This window comes from Bombina bombina, chromosome 2 (assembly GCF_027579735.1).
Source record: "Bombina bombina isolate aBomBom1 chromosome 2, aBomBom1.pri, whole genome shotgun sequence".
NCBI classification, from domain to species: domain Eukaryota; kingdom Metazoa; phylum Chordata; class Amphibia; order Anura; family Bombinatoridae; genus Bombina; species Bombina bombina.
This window is the reverse complement of record NC_069500.1, coordinates 1434806027-1434826943: the sequence shown is the minus strand read 5'-3', so window position 1 is coordinate 1434826943 and position 20917 is coordinate 1434806027. Positions and strand designations below refer to the sequence as shown.

The 20917-nt window shown below is 36.8% G+C and overlaps 1 protein-coding gene across 1 annotated transcript in view; it reads left to right on the top strand.

Annotated features, from left to right (window-relative positions):
* The window catches only part of LOC128647607 (G-protein coupled receptor family C group 6 member A-like), a 292969-nt gene extending 277580 nt beyond the window's left edge, over positions 1-15389 (top strand). Inside the window, exons 4-5 of the mRNA XM_053700362.1 lie at positions 13120-13243; positions 14482-15389. Coding sequence (XP_053556337.1) covers positions 13120-13243; positions 14482-15389 — 1032 coding nt within the window. The remainder of the gene's footprint in view (positions 1-13119; positions 13244-14481) is intronic.
* The last annotated feature ends 5528 nt before the right edge of the window (positions 15390-20917 follow it).

Below are 20917 nucleotides of genomic sequence, written 5' to 3'. Positions count from 1 at the left end.
GATGTGTAAATACTGTATACATATGTATCTATTTATTTATGTGTTTGATGTATAAATACTGTATACATATGTATCTATTTATTTATGTGTTTGATGTGTAAATACTGTATACATATTTATCTATTTATTTATGTGTTTGATGTATAAATACTGTATACATATGTATCTATTTATTTATGTGTTTGATGTATAAATACTGTATACATATGTATCTATTTATTTATGTGTTTGATGTGTAAATACTGTATACATATGTATCTATTTATTTATGTGTTTGAATTATAAATACTGTATGTATACATATGCATCTATTTATTTATGTGTTTGATATATAAATACTGTATGTATACATATGTATCTATTTATTTATTTATGTGTTTGATATATAAATACTGAAAGCAGTGGAAGACTTTTTAAGTAAAGATTTACCCACCAACAACTGAAATATTTCCTGGAGCAAATAGAATTCATTCTATGTTTAACTTTTTTTCTGTTTTGATAATTTTTACTATTTAAAGTTAGTGGTACAGAAGGGCACCAAGCTTGCCCCCAATTTTGTTAATTTACTTATAGTATTATGGGAGGAACAGTTTGTTTTGCAAGCTAGATGGCATCCTATTTACAATATGTGAGTAATAACCAATGGAACATTAATGGGGACAATTTACTATGCCCTGAATTGGGCCAACTCACCGTGTTTCCACACAAAAGACTTCAGGGCCTCGATCCGATATACAGCGTCGCCCACAGAAACCGGCGATGCCAACATTTGCGCGGGTTTGGTATCCTATATATGGCGTAACCTAGAAGTTACGCTCGTATATTTCTGCCTTCGCCCGCATTTTTTTGGGCCATAGGCAGGTATACCAAACCCGCGCAGTTTGGTATCCAATATACAGTGTAAGGACTTACATGGCGAAAATGGAGAAATCTTACTCCATTTTCACTTCACCACAAAATGCAGCCGTAGTAAGCCTTACGCTGTCTATTGGAGCCCCGTAACTCCGTAACTACCTGCCAAATAAAACCTAACACCTAACGCATGCGCAATGTCTATCTACCTGTCAACCGCAATCTGCTAAATAAAACCTAACACCTAACGCATGCGCAATGTCTATCTACCTGTCAACCGCGATCCCCCGCCGCAATCCCTAATAAAGTATTTAACCCCTAAACCACCGCACCCTGACCCCGCCGCCACCTACATTAAAAGTATAACCCCCTAATGTGATCCCCCTACACTGTCGCCAGCTACATTACATACCCCCTAATGTGAGCCCCTTACACCACCGCCATCTACATTACCTACCCCCTAATGTGAGCCCCTTACACCGCCGCCATCTATATTACCTACCCCCTAATGTGAGCTCCTACCCCGCCGCCAGCTATATTAAGATTGCTAACCCCTAATTTAATCCCCCTACACCACTGCCAGCTATATTAAATACATTAACCCCTAATTTAATCCCCCTACTCCGCCGCCAGCTATATTAAATACATTAATTCCAAATTTAATCCCCCTACACCGCCGCCAGCTATATTAACTATATTAACCCTAATTATATTAGGGTTAATATAGTTAATATAGTTATTATATTATATATATTAACAATATTAACCTTAATTATATTAGGGTTAATATAGTTAAGATCGTTATTATATTATATATATATATATATATATATATATTAAGTATAATAACCCTATTTAACTCTAACATCCCTAACTAAATTCTTATTAAAATAATTCTAATTAATATTAATATTATTAATTAAAATATTACAATTTAAATCTAAATAATTACCTATAAAATAAACCCTAAGATAGCTACAATGTAATTAATAATTACATTGTAGCTATTTTAGGGTTTATATTTATTTTACAGGTAATGGTATTTATTTTAACTAGGTACAATAGCTATTAAATAGTTAATAACTATTTAATAGCTACCTAGTTAAAATAATTACCAATTTACCTGTAAAATAAATCCTAACCTAAGTTACAAATACACCTACACTATCAATAAATTAAATAAACTACAAATATCTAAACTAAAATACAATTAAATAAACTAAACTAAATTACAAAAAAAACAAAACACTAAATTACAAAAAATAAAAAAATATTACAAGATTTTTAAGCTAATTACACCTATTCTAAGCCCCGTAATAAAATAATAAAGCCCCCCAAAATAAAAAAAAATTCCCTACCCTATTCTAAATTAAAAAGTTAACAGCTCTATTACCTTACCAGCCCTTAAAATGGCCTTTTGCGGGGCATGCCCCAAAGAAATCAGCTCTTTTGCCTGTAAAACCCCCCCACAATACTACCCCCCAACATTACAACCCACATACCCCTATTCTAAACCCACCCAAACCCCCCTTAAAAAAAACTACCCCCCTGAAGATCTCCCTACCTTGTCTTCACCCAACCGGGCAGAACTCTTCATCCGATCCGGGCGATGTCTTCAATCAAGCGGCAGAGAAGAAGTCTTCCATCCGGGCGATGTCTTCAATCAAGCGGCAGAGAAGAAGTCTTCCATCCGGGCAATGTCTTTAATCAAGCGGCAAAGAAGAGGTCCTCCATCGGGGCGAAGTTTTCTTCCAAGCGGCATCTTCAATCTTCTTTCTTCGCTCCTCCGACGCAGAACATCCATCCTGCACAACAACTTCCCGACGAATGAGGTTCCTTTAAATGACGTCATCCAAGATGGCGTCCATCAAATTCCGATTGGCTGATAGGATTCTATCAGCCAATCGGAATTAAGGTAGAAAAATCTGATTGGCTGATTGAATCAGCCAATCAGATTCAAGTTCAATCCGATTGTAATTTAGTTTAGTTTATTAAATTGTATTTTAGTTTAGATATTTGTAGTTTATTTAATTTATTGATAGTGTAGGTGTATTTGTAACTTAGGTTAGGATTTATTTTACAGGTAAATTGGTAATTATTTTAACTAGGTAGCTATTAAATAGTTATTAACTATTTAATAGCTATTTTACCTAGTTAAAATAAATACCAAGTTACCTGTAAAATAAATATAAACCCTAAAATAGCTACAATGTAATTATTAATTACATTGTAGCTATCTTAGGGTTTATTTTGTAGGTAAGTATTTAGATTTAAATAGGAATATTTTAACTAATAATATTAATATTAATTAGATTTATTTTAATAAGAATTTAGTTAGGGATGTTAGAGTTAGATAGGGTTATTATACTTAATATATATATAATATAATAACGATATTAACTATATTAACCCTAATATAATTAGGGTTAATATTGTTAATATATATAATATAATAACTATATTAACTATATTAACCCTAATATAATTAGGGTTAATATAGTTAATATAGCTGGCGGCGATGTAGGGGGATTAGATTAGGGGTTAATACATTTATTATAGGTAGCGGCGGTGTAGGGGGATTAGATTAGGGGTTAATATATTTATTATAGGTGGCGGCAGTGTAGGGGGATTAGATTAGGGGTTAATACATTTATTATAGGTGGCGGCAGTGTAGGGGGATTTAGATTAGATGCAAAAGAGCTGTGTGACAATGCCCCGCAAAAAGCCCTTTTAAGGGCTGGTAAAAGAGCTCATTTATTTGGGGAAATGCCGTGCAAAAAGCCCTTTTAAGGGCTGGCAATAGAGCTGTTACTTTGGGGCAATGTCACGCAAAAGGCCCTTTTAAGGGCTGGTAATAGAGGAAATTACTTTAAGGGGATTAGATTAGGGGTTAATGTATTCAATAGAGCTGGCAGCGGTATAGGGGGATTTAGATTAGGGGTTAATTAATTTAATATAGCTGGCGGCGGGGTAGGGGGATTAAATTAGGGGTTAATAATTTTAATATAGCTGTCGGCGGGGTAGGGGGATTAGATTAGGGGTTAATAATTTTAATATAGCTGGCGGCGGTGTAAGGGGCTCACATGAGGGGGTAGTTAATGTAGCTGGCGGCAGGGTAGGAGCTCACATTAGGGGGTAGGTAATGTAGGTGGCGGCGGGTTAGGAGCTCACATTAGGGGGTAGTTAATGTAGCTGGCGGCGGGGTAGGAGCTCACATTAGGGGGTAGGTAATGTAGGTGGCGGCGGGGTCCGGCAGCGGCAGTTTAGGGGTTAATAACTTTATTAGGTGGTGGCGGTGTCCGGGAGTGGCGGTTTAGGGGTTAATACATTTTTTATTGTTAGGATAGTGAGGGGGGATAGCGGATAGGGGGTTAGACGTGTCGGGCTATGTTTGGGAGGCGTGTTAGACAGTGCGGGTGATTTTATAACTTAGTCAGGTTTTGTAGGCGCCGGCAGTTTCTAAAGTGCCGTAAGTCACTGGTGACTCCAGAAATTTGTACTTACGCAGATTTCTGGACATCGCCGGCGCCATATATGGGATAGCTCGAGTTGCGAGCTGAAACTACGGGCGGCGGGGGTTCCCTCGCTTGCGCCGCAAACTATGATCTATATTGGATTGCGCCCCAGGAGTTAAGACCGCTGATCCTTAACTAGATCTGTCGCCTCTTAGAGGCGTACAGCAATCAACCCAATCACATACGATCGGGTTGATTGACACCCCCTGCTAGCAGCCGCGAATCTGCAGGGGGCAGCATTGCATAAGCAGTTCACTAGAACTGCTTGCATAATGTTGAATGCCGACAGCGTATGCTGTCCGCATTCAGCGATGTCTGGCAGACATAATAAGCTGTAGCGTATCATGTCCGCCAAACATTAATAAATCGGTACTTGGGCATATAGTACCAATAAAATAAATTTGGAGATATAAATTGAAGACAATGCATTAAAAACAAATACTTTTTCGATCTCAATAACTATACTAATTTAAACAGTTGCCATCAAAAGACTTGGATTCAAAATATACCAAAAAGACAGTTTCATAGAATCATGACAAACTGTTTGGATAAGGAGGTAAACTTTTATATATATATAGAGGTCTGACTGTTTATGGGTGCACGATAAATTAGCATTCCACTTGCAATCTAGCCCTTTGTTTTTTATTAGAAAATTGGTTTACTTTTTTTTTTTTTTTTTTTTTTTTTTTTATTTTATCTTATTTTATTCCAATTCAAGATTACAGCTTTTTCCAAAACAATAATACATTTTTAACAATACTTCTTGTAAGAAAAGAAAGAAAAAGAAAAGAAAAAACAAAAAAAACATTGTAATACAATAATTAAATGACAATGCAAGTACCAATAATACATATTTTGCTGTATCTAAATTGGATTTTTTTTCCCATATTTTGTAATCTGTTCCCTGTATGGCCCCCGGCCATACTTCTATACCACAATAGACAAAAGCCTAAGAAAGAAAAGAAAAAAAAGGGGGAGAAAAGAAAAAAAAAAAAAAAAAGAGGGGAGTGTTGTAGGGAATCCCCCTCTCTCCCCCCCCTCCATCCTCGCCCAATCAACACTACCATATACCTAGCTCAATTAACTCTGTATTTCTAAAGGGGTATATCAAGTAGTCAATTTCACTAGGTGTCATATCTTTAATGAAAGGGGACCATTTTATGAAAAGATTCCTAATTTCTTGTTCTTCATCTGGATTAGTATCTATTTGTTCCAGAATATACTGTTTCTTTAAATAATTTTTTATTTCAGTTATGCTAGGGATAGATCTTAACTTCCATTTTCTAAAAATAAGGTGCCTTCCAGCTAATATGGTCATGTTAACAATTTTTTTATTAATACCTAAATTGTCCCCTGTATGGAATAAAAAAATTACCGTTTTAAATGAAAAAATCACCGTAGTGGGGTTCACTATCTTATGTAACCAATATTGAAGTTTCAGCTAAAAGTTCCCAACTTTTGGACAAGCCCATAACATGTGTCGAAGGTCTGCTGCTGGGAGAGAGCATTTTGGACAGCGATCAAAACTAGAGTTCTTATATTTGGCTCCCTTCTCTGGAGTAAAGTATGACATATATATTAATTTTAGATGGGATTCCCTCCATGTCGAGGAGAGAGTCACACGAGCAGCCTCTTGTATTGAATGATAAGGTAAGCGGGAATCAAGTGTTTGATTAATCACTAAAGCCCACTTATTGTAGATTCCCTCTAGATTTTTTAAGCCCTTGACTGATACCATGATTGAATATCCTGGGGTAATTGACATATTTCCAGTTTTGGCGATGGTAAGCCAATCGCCAACCCTTCTCAGGGACCAATCCCATTTATGGTCTTGAGTGAGTTTTAAAGCATAATGTCGTGCCTGTAAATATGCGAAGAAATTCTTCTGAGATAAATTAAATTCCATTCTTAGGGAATCAAATGATTTAATACATCGTCTCTCAAAATCTAGGATCTGATATACATAATTAAGTCCTAATGCTTCCCATTCTAAATAAACTCTTGTTTGAAGTCCTGTTTGGAATTGGGGATTACCCGTAAATGGAATATACCTGGAAACTTGATGGTCCACTTCCAGTATTTTGCAGGTTCTCTTCCAGGCAAGAATTGGATTATATATTGACTTTAATTTCTTAATTTCAGGTGATATCATGTTGGTATCACAGTGTATAAGTGCCTGTGGTTGAAAGGGATATGTTATACTTTTCTCAAGTTCATAGTCTGTTACATAATTCCGCAATAATATCCAATCTATAACTGTTCGTGTCAAGAAAGCCTGATTATAAGCCCGTATATCTGGCAGTGCAAGGCCACCAAATTTCACAGGCAGTGAAAGTTTAATAAGGGATATTCTGGGTTTTCTACTCTGCCATATAAATAATCTCAAGATAGAGTTCAGATAATCAACATCTTTTTTCTTAAGAAGAAGAGGGATGTTTTGTAAAGTGTAAAGCAATTTAGGGAGAATCATCATTTTGTAAGCTGCTATCCGGCCGTATAAAGAGAGAGGAAGATTCTGCCAATTTTTAAGTATATCCTTAATTTTATTTAATAGGTGCGTAATGTTGAGAGTATACCAAGTGTCTGGGGTGGACGAGATATTGATACCTAAGTAACAAAAGGAGGTCTGGGCTATAGAAAACTGTATATTTGCCAAGGAATCTATTGCGCGATTAATCCAGAATAATTCAGATTTTTTATTATTTACTTTATAACCTGAAAAAGATCCAAACTGTTGTATTATAGATTCTAACTTAGGTATATTTGTTTTTGTATTGGACATATATATAAGGACATCGTCCGCATATAAAGCAATCTTTAACTCCTTTTTGCCTATCTTTATGCCTTCCAGTTGTTGTCTTATTGAAATGGCAAGAGGCTCAATAGATATATCAAACAATAACGGTGAGAGAGGGCATCCCTGCCTAGTACCTCACTGTAGTTGTATATCTGGAGACAGATTCCCATTAACTACTAATTTCGTAGAAGCGCTTTGATATAAATTGGCTATAAACCTGGCGAAATTTTCCCTTATACCAAATTTATTTAACGTGAACAGAAGATGATCGTGGTGTATTGATTTGAATGCTTTTTCTGCATCAATAGATATTACTACCCTGTCAGGGATACCCTCTCCCGCCATCATCCCCTGAGTCTTTAAGGATTCAAAATAATCAATAACAAGAAATAATTCCCGTATTTTAGCAGCTGAATTTCTGTTTTTTATGAAGCCTACTTGATCAGTGTTAATGATAAGGGGCAGAATAGTTTGTAATCTATGTGCTAGTATAGATGTTAAAATCTTATAATCTGTGTTGAGCAGTGCAATGGGTCTGTAGGATTCTTTCTTTGTTGATTCCTTTCCTGGTTTTAATATTAAAGAGGTATGAGATGCTGTAAAATTAGCTGAGGGTTCTTTTCCCTCTATATATATGTCGTTAAATAGCCTAGTTAAATATGATGTGATAGAAGGTTGTAATATTTGATAGAATTCATTAGGTAATGCGTCTGGACCTGATGCTTTATTGTGCGGAAGGTTTTGAATTGCCTCTTTCACTTCTATTTCAGTTATGGGGGCATATAAGTCTTTTAAAATCTCTGAGTCTATTGATGGAGGAGTGATTTTACTCCAAAATTCCTCTCGGTTTGACACTACCGAGGTTTGTGAGTGATAGAGATCGCTGTAGTACTCATGGAATACTTGTAAGAGTTCTTCAGATGTTTTAAAAATCTTACCTTCTATATTTATAGAATCTATCAGTTGGGAACCTTTCTCAATTTTTAAAAGATTTGCTAGTATTTTCCCTGTCTTATTACCATACCGGTACAATTTAGATTGGACCCTTGTGTCTTTTTGAGTTGTTTTATAAAGTAAAAAGGAATCTCTATTTTGTAGGGCTGCATTATACTTAACCCAGCTTCGGGAAGAATTTTCAATTAAATGTAAATTATAGGCGTTTGAGACTGCTCGTACTAACTCCCCCTCTCTTTGCTTAATTTTTCTAGTTCTTTTGACACAGTAGGCTAGGATTTCTCCCCTTAATACTGCCTTGGCCGTTTCCCAAAATAACATTGATCGGGGAATAAATTCCTGGTTAAATTGGGTATAATCTTTAAATTTGGATTCCAGCCAGTTCTTAAATTTAAGATCTTTCACAAGATAAGTAGGGAATGAAAATCGCCTGGGACCTCCCATTGAGTCACCAACACTGAAGTCCAGACAGATGGGGGCATGATCTGATATAGCAATCGATAATATCTGTGGATGAACTTGTTTTTTACATAACCTTTCGTCAAGTAAAAATATGTCTATCCTTGACAGCGATTTATGCGCTTTTGAGAGGCAAGTATAATTACGAGTGTCAGGATTTTGTAGCCTCCATACATCCCTAACCTTCAGGTTAGTGAATAATCTAGAGAAAAGCTTTGATTCTAGTTTGTCCCTTTTTGTCTTCTTTAGAACAGTATCCTTTCTAAGCCTATCAAGCGGGCATTTAGGTGCCATGTTGAAATCCCCTCCCATAATGAGATAACCCTCGACACATGTCATAAGCCTAGCTTGTAAATTTTCCCAAAACAACAAATCAAAAACATTTGGGGCATATAAATTGCAAAGAGTATATAAAATGTTATCAATTTTTATTTTTACAATTAAGAATCTCCCTTCAGAGTCGGGATCTACCTGGATTATTTCATATTTAACATTTTTATCTATTAAAATAGCTACTCCCCCCTTTCTATTAATACCTGTGGAGAAGAGAACTTCTCCAACCCAGGAAGACTTAAGTTTGAGAATTTCTTCAGGTTTTAAGTGAGTTTCTTGGAGAAATGCCAGGGAGGTATTAATTTTCTTTAAGTATGCTATTATTGTTTTTCTTTTAATGGGGGATGTTAGGCCTCCAATATTCCATGAAGTAAATTTAAGTTTATTAAACATGACTATTGACTATACAAGGTTAACTGTTTTAACATACAGAAGTAAGGGATAGGGAGGGGGTGAGAGGAATGAGAGAAAAAAAAAAAAAAAAAAAAGGAACCTCGTGCCACCCTGGCTCTCTGGTACCCAATGTAAGCAGGGCTTCACCTTAATTTTAATTCTATTAGACATTGAATTATTTACATTTCTGATATTAAATAGATAATTTCTTAGTCCTCAGGGAACTTTTTGGCATAAAATCTTCCTGCCTCTGTGGCAGAATCAAAAAAATATGTCTGATTATCTGAATATATTTTAAGCCTAGCTGGGTGTAAAATAGTTGCTCGTGTTCCCTTTTGAATAAATTTTGTGCATATTGGGGATATTTCCCTTCTCTTTGTGGTTGTCTCAAGTGAGTAATCTTGAAACAAGAGGATTTTATTGTCCCCTAAAAATATAGGTTGATGCTTACGAAATTATTGCATAACTGTAACCTTGTCTTGATAATTAAGAAATTTAACAATAATTGGCCTAGGTTTTGTATTATTTTTATTAGAAGAGATGGTACCTATTCTATGCACTCTTTCTATGAAAGTTTTAGGGAATTCTTCACTGATCTTTAAGAGCTGGGGAATTGTTAGTGTGAGTAATTTAAATAAATCGTCATATTGTTTATCTTCTGGAACTCCAATTATTCTTAAGTTATTTCTACGTGTGCGGTTCTCTAGATCCTCGATTTTATTCTGTAATTTAGATATAATGTTGGAGGATGTTTCAGATCTGATGTTATTCTCTATTGTAGCGTCTTCAAGATCTGAAACCCTTTGTTCTACTTCTGTGAGCCTAGCAGCAAATTGTTTAACTTCTACTGCAAGTTGCGCAATATCTACTCTTATCTCGTTTTTCAAGGTTTCAAATTTAGGTGTGAGGGCTTCCGATATTTTAGAAACTAATGCTTGGATGTCCATGTTTTCTGCTAATATTTGAATGTTGGTGTTAGGTGACTGTGTTTCGGCAGGAGGATCAAGAGTGCTTTTATTTCGCCTATCTCTCTGTCTAGCCGCCATAGGGGGAGGTGGTGTTTTGAGGTGAAGATGTAAAAATTTATCCATATGATTATAATCATATGAATTGTGACCGGTGAAAAGGTGAGTTGATATAGTGAGGAGGGCAGGAAAAAAGAAAGAATTCTGTATTTAAAAAAGGTGTGATATATGGGAGTTAAGCTCTATAAGGAAAGTGGTGGAGGGACGTGAAAAGTGAGGCAGTGCGAGTGTTGTGAAAATACTATAATCAATTAGAAACAGTGATTATTGTGGGGATAGTCAGAGGAAGGAGAAACCTAGTTCAGCTTTAATTTATCTAGTAAGAAGCCTGCAGGAGAACCTTTATGATAAGGTTATATAGTTGTTATTCACACCTTAAAAAAAACTAATTTTTGTCAGGAAAGATAGGTTTAACTTTAAATTTCTAAGTACCAATATTGTAAAAGTCACCTTGTTATACTTAGTTTAGATAGGGCGGGATAGTACCGAATTTTTCTAGGTTGTGAATATCAGATTGTATTAGATCACGGAATTATTGATTAACAATAAACTCTAAGTGCTATGTGAGTTCTAAATTATTTTAGAGGGTTATTTATCTGCCTTTATAACAAATTCCTTTTAGATTGTTCTGCCCTTATTACTATTCTTTATGTCACTAATTCAGGTAATTTCTGTGTTTAGATTTTCACTCATAGGTTAATACAAAGAATTTTGGGTACTAGTGCTTAATATTTCTTGTATAATTGTGTGCTTCTAAATAAACTATACACTGTATATTCACGTCTCAAGATGACTTATTTGTATCCCTCTATATTTGGTATTTTGTATCTTTAAATTTATCTAAGGTATTTTCTCTTTCCCTTCCCTTTCCCGTCCTCGCCTGCTTCTCTCCCCTTTTAAGCAAGGGGAAATATTTATTTGCAAAGACAACAAGGTATAATGTTTTCCCCCAAACTGTATGTTAATTCAGGATGTGATTAGACAGAGTAAATATAATGTTAGTAATAATCTCTATTGGTTACATACAGATTTCAAAGAAGTAAAATCAATCATAGAAAATAGCACAAAAATTAATTAAGTTGCTACTGCAAAGGTAACCAAATACCAGTTTATCAGGGGAACCAAGAACTCTGGGTTGTTGTTTTATATTTTTAACCTTATAGACCAGATTTTTAAAAGAACAAATATACATGCCACTATGTCATAATGTTATAATAAGAGTAGGAGGGCTTGTTTTCAAAAGTTCAAATAACACAATTCTTGTTACTTTCTCCTGCTTTTATTGCCCAGTTTTTTTTTTCTTTTAGTCCAGACTTAATGTCCGTTTTCCAATTTAACCGCCGCCAGCAACAGTCCAAGTATACTCTCTAATGAAGACTGCAACACTAATTAAACTGTAACAAGGTTATGCCAGAAGTTCAGCTCTACGCTGTACGGCCCAGATTAGATTACACTGTTACCTTAAAGGCAGACCAGAGAATGCTCACAGTTCAGTCACATATCAGATGAGTAGATTTTACTTTACCCTTTGTCGACAATCCTATCTGTGGAAATTAGCCTCCCTTCACACAGCTCCGATGGGAGGGGGAGCACAACTCTGACAGATAGACTCGGAAGTCCCGGAATGTCTCCAGCCAGACAAGCAGACCCGGTGGGTAATGAGATAAGGAGAGCCGCCCTCCTGGTTGGACAGGTAGCGTAGCAGACAAAGTTGATCCGTGCCCCTCTCGCAGCACCGGTGGGAGGGGAACAACCGGATCAGTGAAAGACGGTGCTCGCAATTCTGTCACTCTCTCTCTCTTTGCCAAAAAATTCTGCGGCTCCTCTGATGATGGGTGTTGCCCAGCTGGGCTGTATCTGATCAACAAGCACCTCAGCCTCAGGGCTGCTCGACGAAGCTCCGACCACAAGATGATCACAGGTCATAGGAGACCCAGGTAAAAAGCTCTTTCCTCTGCGACTCCTCTAATAACAGGTGTTGCCCGGCTAGTCAGCACATGATCGGGAGGCACCTCAGCCTCAGGGCTATTCGGCAGAGCTCAAATCGTAGGATGATCACAGTTCATAGGAGATCCAGGTAAAAAGCCTTCTCCTCCCCTCCTTTTAATCGGCCTCCAGCTCTTCTGCGTATAGAAGCAATATATGCTTCCACATAGTGCTTATAACAGAAGGAAGTATAGGAGCCAGTTGATAGCTTATATGTGTATAATTAACGGCAGGAGGGAGGGAGTCTATTCCTCTTCCCTTTGCGTTCAGATTTCAGCCATATTAAATAGTATTATACAAGTGTCCGTAGTATTGTTTTGTTCCGAGTTGTGTCTTTGTGGTAATGCTGCCGTCTGCAGCTTTAGTGCTTTGAAGTGGCACTAATTCGGGTTCCAGTAGCGATATATTGTGAGCTATGCAAGCCGCCCAGGTCAGAGGGTTGGGGCGCAGAGTTCCCTCCAGCAAGCTTGCAGGTAGGTAAGTCAGCACAGGTGTCTCACCTGACCTCACACCTGTGCTCCTCCTCCGGAAACCTCCAGAGCATGACCGAAAATTGGTTTACTTTTATATAACTATTAACCACTTGACATGCAATGTAATAATACTGTTTCTATTCCCTGTATCCTGATATCATCAATAAATAAATGATACATGTATCAAATGCATTTTGTCATCACAGCAGTTTTTACTGTTACATCAGAAAGAGTTGTATGTGTTACTGACTTTAAACAAAGTGTCTGCAAGCTTTAGCTAAAATATTTATACTGTTTCTGTCTAAGAACATCATGTATTTTTTTCTTTATAGTTTCCACATTCTCAGTGTTCAACAGAGTGTCAACCTGGTCAAAGAAAAGCCCTGATACGAGGACAGCCTTCCTGCTGCTATATCTGTGTCCCATGTGCAGAGGGGGAGGTCTCCAATATCACTGGTATGTGTGACACAGCTGGGTCAGTACCAAATATAGGTCTGGGCATTTCAAGGGAGAGCAGCCCATTCCCTCTCATTTGTTATTTAACCATACACCAAAAATAACCAGTATAATGTATCAGTGTAGTAGACAAAACATTTAGGGTCTAATTACAAGTGGAGAGCTAAATATCACTTTTTGCGCTCCACTGTGTAATATCAGCGCATGCTAATGTGCGCTGGTATTACAAGTTCACAGCACATTGTTGGGAAGCATTTCACTCACGAGAGCTCTTCCAATGGAAGTCTCATTCTGATGCCGTTAGAGACGGCATCAGAACTTAAGCGCAGCAAAGGGGTTAAGAAGTGCAGTGAGGGCAGCAATATTAAATATATATGTATATGATTATATACTTTGTATAAACACATATTAACACTTAAATATATAAGTATGTAATCATATACATATACATTTACTGGGAACAGACATTTCTAATAGACCGCATTGTAAAGGCGCTATTAATTACAACCCACTCCCGCCAACTGTAGCCCCAAAATATTGCCTAGTGCTCTTATTTTATTAAATATATATATATATATATATATATAAATATGCATTTATGAATAAATAATTTGTATTCTTCTATTTACATTGGAATGTGAAATATTAATATTTCATGTCAGGTTAGCACACATTAGAAGATTTGATCGGGTTTGCGCGAGAGTTAAAATTTTTCCGCGTTTTGCACTCCATTGAAGCCTACGGGGGAATACGTTAACGTGGTTACAACATTTGAAGTTCAGCTTTTTGCACATGCTTGGTTAGCGCAAAAGCCAAAAGTTTTTTTACTTTCAACTTGTAATAAGCTCGCAAGTCTAGCAGGGTTAATGCGCAATCAGGAACGCAAAGTATCGCTCCACTCGTAATCTAGAGAGATAACAAGCAGAATATTAACAAAGTCTAATGAGCTTGTTCTTTTGTTAGTTTCATCACAGAAAGACTTTTTTTAAACCATTACACTCTGGGAGACATATCACCAAGGGTCATACTTTACATAAATACATAAAGAGTTTGTTCTCAACAGGGAAAGAATACGGCTGAAACAGACTAATCCCTGCCCCAGGATCGACTTCTTTAATTTGCCTTTTTACATAAATCTTTTCAGCTGGGTAAAATCTAAAAAGGACAAAACAAAATCCCAGATTCATTATAATAATTTATTTTTTCTATTAACGGTTTTTATTTGTTTTTTCTTATAGATAGCGAAAATTGTCAAAAATGCCCAGATGATCAATGGCCTAATGAGAAAAAGGATTCATGTGTTCTTAAGATTATAGAATTTTTGTCGTATAAAAAAGATATTACAGCCATTTTCTTATCATTTATGTCAGTTTCTTTGGTTTTATTAACTATCCTTGTTTTTGGAATTTTTATCTTCTTCTTTGATACCCCTATCATCAAAGCTAATAACCGTAATCTCAGCTTCATTCTGCTTACCTCCATCATGCTGAGCTACCTTTGTGTGTTTTTGTTCCTTGGCCGTCCTGTGGATATAACTTGTATGCTCCGTCAGATCTCCTTTGGAATCATCTTCTCAGTAGCTGTATCTTCTTTGTTGGCCAAGACTATCATGGTTGGCGTTGCTTTCAAAGCTACCAAACCTGGCAGCAGCTGGAGAAAATGGCTGAACTCCAAACTGTCCAACTCTGTAGTTATAATTTTGTCATCTACACAGGTTATAATTTGTGTGATTTGGTTGACAATTTCTCCACCTTTCCAGGAGTATAACATGCACTCTGAGCCTGGAAAGATCATCATACAATGTAATGAGGGATCTACACTTGCTTTTTACTCCGTCCTGGGATATATGTTTCTTCTGGCAGCTGCTAGTTTCATCACAGCTTTCTATACCAGGACTTTACCGGACAGCTTTAATGAAGCAAAGTTCATCACCTTCAGCATGTTGGTGTTCTGCAGTGTGTGGATTGCCATGATCCCGGCATATCTCAGCACAAAGGGAAAACAGATGGTGGCTGTAGAGATATTTGCCATACTGGCGTCTAATACTGGACTTCTAGGCTGTATATTTTTACCAAAATGTTTCATTATCATATTTAGACCTGAAATTAACACAAAAACTTATTTGCTTGACAGAAACAAAAAGTAATATATTATAAGATAAATTTTTTAGATTTAAAATATGTCTAAAACAAATAAGTAGTTCTTACAATAAAACTGCATTGGCTGTTTACCACAGAAATGACTTTGAGCATTGGTATAGTCTAATCATTTAACATGGTTGTACAAGGCCTTATCCTAGAGAGCTTAACATATGAATTATAACTGTGCTTAGAATAGTAATCAGGGAGTAAATTGTTAGGGGATAGGGTCAATAAACTAACCCTTGTAACAAGTTGATAGAAACATAGGATTTGACTTGTGTGAATAAACACTTTGTGCAGCCCTTTCCAGTCAAATACCTGAAAAAAATGAATAAACATTTTTATTAAATAATTATAATAATAATTATCAGCTAGTTTATGAGTTTTGAGCGCTATAGGGAAATTAACGACTGCCACAAAAGCGGAGGCATTTCACCTCCCTTTAGCGCTGCTATTACAGGTTTTGAAAAAGCAGGCTTGCGCGGGCGATATGGTGGCATTGAGCTCTATACCTCTCCCAAATACAAGCGCTGCTTTGACATGCTCGTGCACGATTTCCCCATAGACATCAATGGGGAGAGTCTGCAAAAAAAAAAAGCCTTACACCTGCAATTGCGGAAACAAAAGCTCTGTAATGCAGCCCCATTGATGTCTATGGTGAAATAAAAAGTTATGTTTAAACCTAAAACCCTAACATAAACCCTGAGTCTAAACAAATATATTAACCCCTAAACCTAACCCTAACCCTAATGTAACCCTAACCCTAAGCATAACCCTAGCATAACCCTAACCCTAACACTCCCTAACAAATATAATTAAAATAAATCTAAATAAAAATTACAATTATTACCTAGATAATTCCTATTTAAAACTAAATACAAACTTACTTGTAAAAAAAACAAAACTAAGATAGCTACAAAATAACTAATAGTTATATTGAAGCTAGCTTAGGTTTTATTTTTATTTCACAGCTAAGTTTGTATTTATTTTAACTAGGTAGACTAGTTAGTAAATAGTAAAACCTAACCTGCCTTAAACTAAAACCTAAGTGTAAAGGGGGTGGGGTACGTGCGCTAAAAGAAGCTAAAGGTATCAGAAAAAAAGTTTAGTTTTTCTTAGTGGTCATTAGTGTTAAATTTATATTTGAAAGTTGTTTATGCTTGGCTGCGTTTAGACAATGGTAAAAAAGAAATGTGATCTTTGAAATATATATGTGCTAAAATTGCTCAAATAAAAATTAGTTAATTTGTTGCATAAAACGATAGTCGAAGGAAAAAGTGTTGTTCTTTAAATTATATGTGCTAAGATTGTTCAGAAGTGGAATTAAACTTATCTAAGTGGTATCATAAAAATGTTACTAAAAAAAGCTCATATGAAAAAATATATCGTTAACGGTGTTAAAAATTCTTATGTGTGAAAACTCCTTACACAGGGTGATACAGATTCTTAGAGACTGAGTAGTCAAGAAGTTAGATGATAAAGAAAAAATGGAATATCAATAGCAATATTTGAGATTATATATTAATGGGTTCAAAACTAAGATCTTGATAAAGCTCCCTGGTGAGTGAAACGCGTCGATCTAAGTGACTGTGCCTACTACAGATGATGACATCTGAATCCTAAATCAACTTTTAACCAATCTTAGATAAGTTTAATTCCACTTCTGAACAATCTTAGCACATATAATTTAAAGAACAACACTTTTTCCTTCGACTATCGTTTTATGCAACAAATTAACTAATTTTTATTTGAGCAATTTTAGCACATATATATTTCAAAGATCACATTTCTTTTTTACCATTGTCTAAATGCAGCCAAGCATAAACAACTTTCAAATATAAATTTAACACTAATGACCACTAAGAAAAACTAAACTTTTTTCTGATACCTTTAGCTTCTTTTAGCGCACTTACCCCACCCCCTTTACACTCAAACTACACTGAGAAGAACGAAGGATCTTCTCATTCTGTAAGTGTGTGGTATCTCCTTTGTACCAGCGCTCTACTGTCACCCCACAAATCACTTAAACTAAAACCTAACATTACAATAAAATAAAATGAATTAAATTATTAAAATACAATTATCTAAATTACAAAAAAATAAAACACTAAATTACACAAAATAAAAAATGATATTATCAAAAATAGAAACAAATTACTCCTAATCTAATAGTCCTATAAAAATAAAAAAGCCCCCCCAAAATAAAAAACCCTAGCCTACATTAAACTGCCAATGGCCCTTAAAAGGGCCTTTTGCGGGGCATTGCCCCAAATAAATCAGCTCTTTTATCTGTAAAAAAAATACAAACACCCCCTCCAACAGTAAAACCCACTACCTACCCAACCAAACCCACCAAATAAAAACCTATCTAAATAAACCTAAGCTAACCATTGCCCTGAAAAGGGCATTTGGATGGGTATTGCCCTTAAAAGGGCATTTAGCTCTTTTACATTGCCCAAACCCTAAGCTAAAAATAAAACCCACCCAATAAACCCTTAAAAAAACCTAAAACTAACCCCTGACGATCCACTTACAGTTTTCGAAAACCGTACATCCATCCTCATCTAGGCGGCAGAAGTCCTCATCGAAGCCGGCAGAAGTCTCCATCCAAGCGGGCAGAATTCCTCCTTGAAGCCGGCAGAAGTTTACATCCAAGTGGGCAGAAGTCTTCATCCAAGCGGCAGAAGTCCAGATGGCATCTTCTATCTTAATCCATCCAGCGCGGAGTGGGTCCATCTTCAAGACATCCGGCGCGGAGCATCCTCTTCTTCCGATCGCATCCCTTACATTCTGATTGGCTGATAGAATTATATCAGCCAATAGGAATTAAAGGGGGAAAAATCATATTGGCTGATCCAATCAGCCAATAGGATTGAGCTTTAATCCTATTGGCTGATCCAATCAGCCAATAGGATTGAGCTCGCATTCTATTGGCTATTCCAATCAGCCAATAGAATGTGAGCTCAATCCTATTGGCTGATTAGATCAGCCAATTGGATTAAAGCTCATTCATATTGGCTGATTGGATCGGCCAATATGATTTTTTCTCCATTAATTCCTATTGGCTGGTAGAATTCTATCTTGGAAGACATCACTTAAAGGGAAATTTAATTTTCCAGCAACGATCGGAAAAAGAGGATGCTCCGCGCCGGATGTCATGAAGATGGACCCGCTCCGCACCGGATGGATGAAGATAGAAGATTAGAAGATGCCGTCTGGATGAAGACTTCTGCCAATTGGATGAAGACTTCTGCCCGTTTGAATGAAGACTTCTGCCGGCTTTGAGGAGGACTTCTGCCCACTTGGATGAAGACTTCTGCTGGCTTCAATGAGAACTTCTGCTGCCTGGATGAGGATGGATGTCCGGTCTTCGAAAACTTTAAGTGGATTGTCGGGGGTTAGTGTTAGGTTTTTGAAGGTTTTATTGGGTGGGTTTTTATTTTTAGCTTTGGGTTTGGGCAATGTAAAAGAGCTAAATGCCCTTTTATAAGCTCCTCCTCCATCCGGTCCCTAAAGCATGGGCCTCTGTCAACTATCACCCACCGGCCACCACTTATCCCTCTTGCTCTTGCTCAAGACAGGTAGCATGCTGTCACCCCGCTCTGGCGCTCCTCAACCACTCTCGGCCCTCCTCTGTGACCACTAACTGTGAGTACCGGGTTGGCAGCCTTGAAGCAGAGTTTTTTATTTGTTAATAATAATGTTATTGGTAAGGGCAAGGCATGTATTAACCAAGATTGCTTTACTGATACAGTCTTAAAAATGTCTTCTTATTTTATGGAACCATGAGAATGTTTGTATTTAAAAATTAAGGTTTCCAATTAGGGATTCGTGATTTAGTTATTATTTTACCAATTAGGCAGTAGGATGCGAAGGGATTAATACTAAGTTAGATACTGGGCCAGTATGCATCTGCCGTAACCCAAAGCTGCAGCAGTACCTCCGGTTTTCCTGACAGGTTATGGCGGGGCTTGTCCCTGCTGTGCCGCTGACAATTTGCAGACGCTCCCTGTCTTGGCCATTGTTCTGCTGCTGCTCTCTGTGGTGCTGAAATTCTGGGGGAGGGGGAGGATAGGTGTGCGAGAGGAGGAGAGCGCGGTGGAGGGGAAGTTTAAGGCTGGGTATGTGAGAGAAGAGAGCAAAATGGGAGCTGGATTTTAGAGCTGAGGCTTTGGGTGGAAGTGAATTCTAGGTGTATGAAGGGAGAGTAAAATGGAAGCTATTATGTGTGAGATGCTAATCCTAACCCTTACACAATGCCCTAATGCTAAGCCATACCCTAGCTTTAAATATCAATACCAGCATGATATAGTATAATATATATATATATATTTCTTTCATGTAATTGGCAATAGTCCATGAGCTATTGACGTATGGGATATACAATCCTACCAGGAGGGGCAATGTTTCACAAACCTCAAAATGCCTATAAATACACCCCTCACCACACCCATAATTCAGTTTTACAAACTTTGCCTCCTATGGAGGTGGTGAAGTAAGTTTGTGCAAAGATTTCTACGTTGACATGTGCTTCTCAGCATTTTGAAGCCTGATTCCTCTCAGAGTACAGTGAATGTCAGAGGGATGTGAAGGAAGTATCACCTATTGAATACAATGGTCATCCTAATGGGGATCTATTTCATAGGTTCTCTGTTATCGGTCGTAGAGATTCATCTCCTACCTCCCTTTTCAGATTGACGATATACTCTTATATACCATTACCTCTTCTGATTCTTGTTTCAGTACTGGTTTGGCTATCTGCTATATGTGGATGAGTGTCTTTTGGTAAGTATGTTTCATTTATTTAAGACACTCTCAGCTATGGTTTGGCACTTTGTATATAAAGTTCTAAATATATGGTTATACTGTCAGCTTCATATTTGGGAAATGCATTTAAAAAAAAAAAAATTACCTGAGGTTTTCAAATTGATTCTTTTTTCTAAATTGTGGGCAAAATTCTATAATTTATTGCGTCATTCTTGGCACAAGACTTTTTTGGCGTGAGAATTACATTTGTTTACGCAAATTCATAATTTCCTGCGTCTTAGTTGATGCCGAGTCTTTTCACGAGGTTGCGTCATCTATGACTCTCATGTTTGTTGCGGACGATTTTGGCGCCAAAAAATATTTTCAGTTGTGGGCATCATACTTGCCGCCAAACTGTTTGTCACTATTTAAGATTTAATTTCCTTTTGCCTCTTGTCCTTTTTTTCTTTGTCAGAGGCCTATTCTGTTTGCATTTTTTCCCATTCCTGAAACTGTCATATAAGGAAAAAGATAAGTTTTCTTTATATGTTGTTTTTTCTCTTACATATTGCAAGATGTCTCAATCTGATCCTGTTTCAGAATCTACTACTGGAATCCTGCTGCCTGATATTGGTTCTACCAAAGCTAAGTGCATTTGTTGTAAGCTTGTAGTAACTGTTCCTCTGGCTGTAGTTTGTAATAGTTGTCATGATAAACTTTTACATGCAGAGAATATTTCCATCAGTAGTGTTGCATTACCTGTTGCTGGTCCATCAACATCTAATGT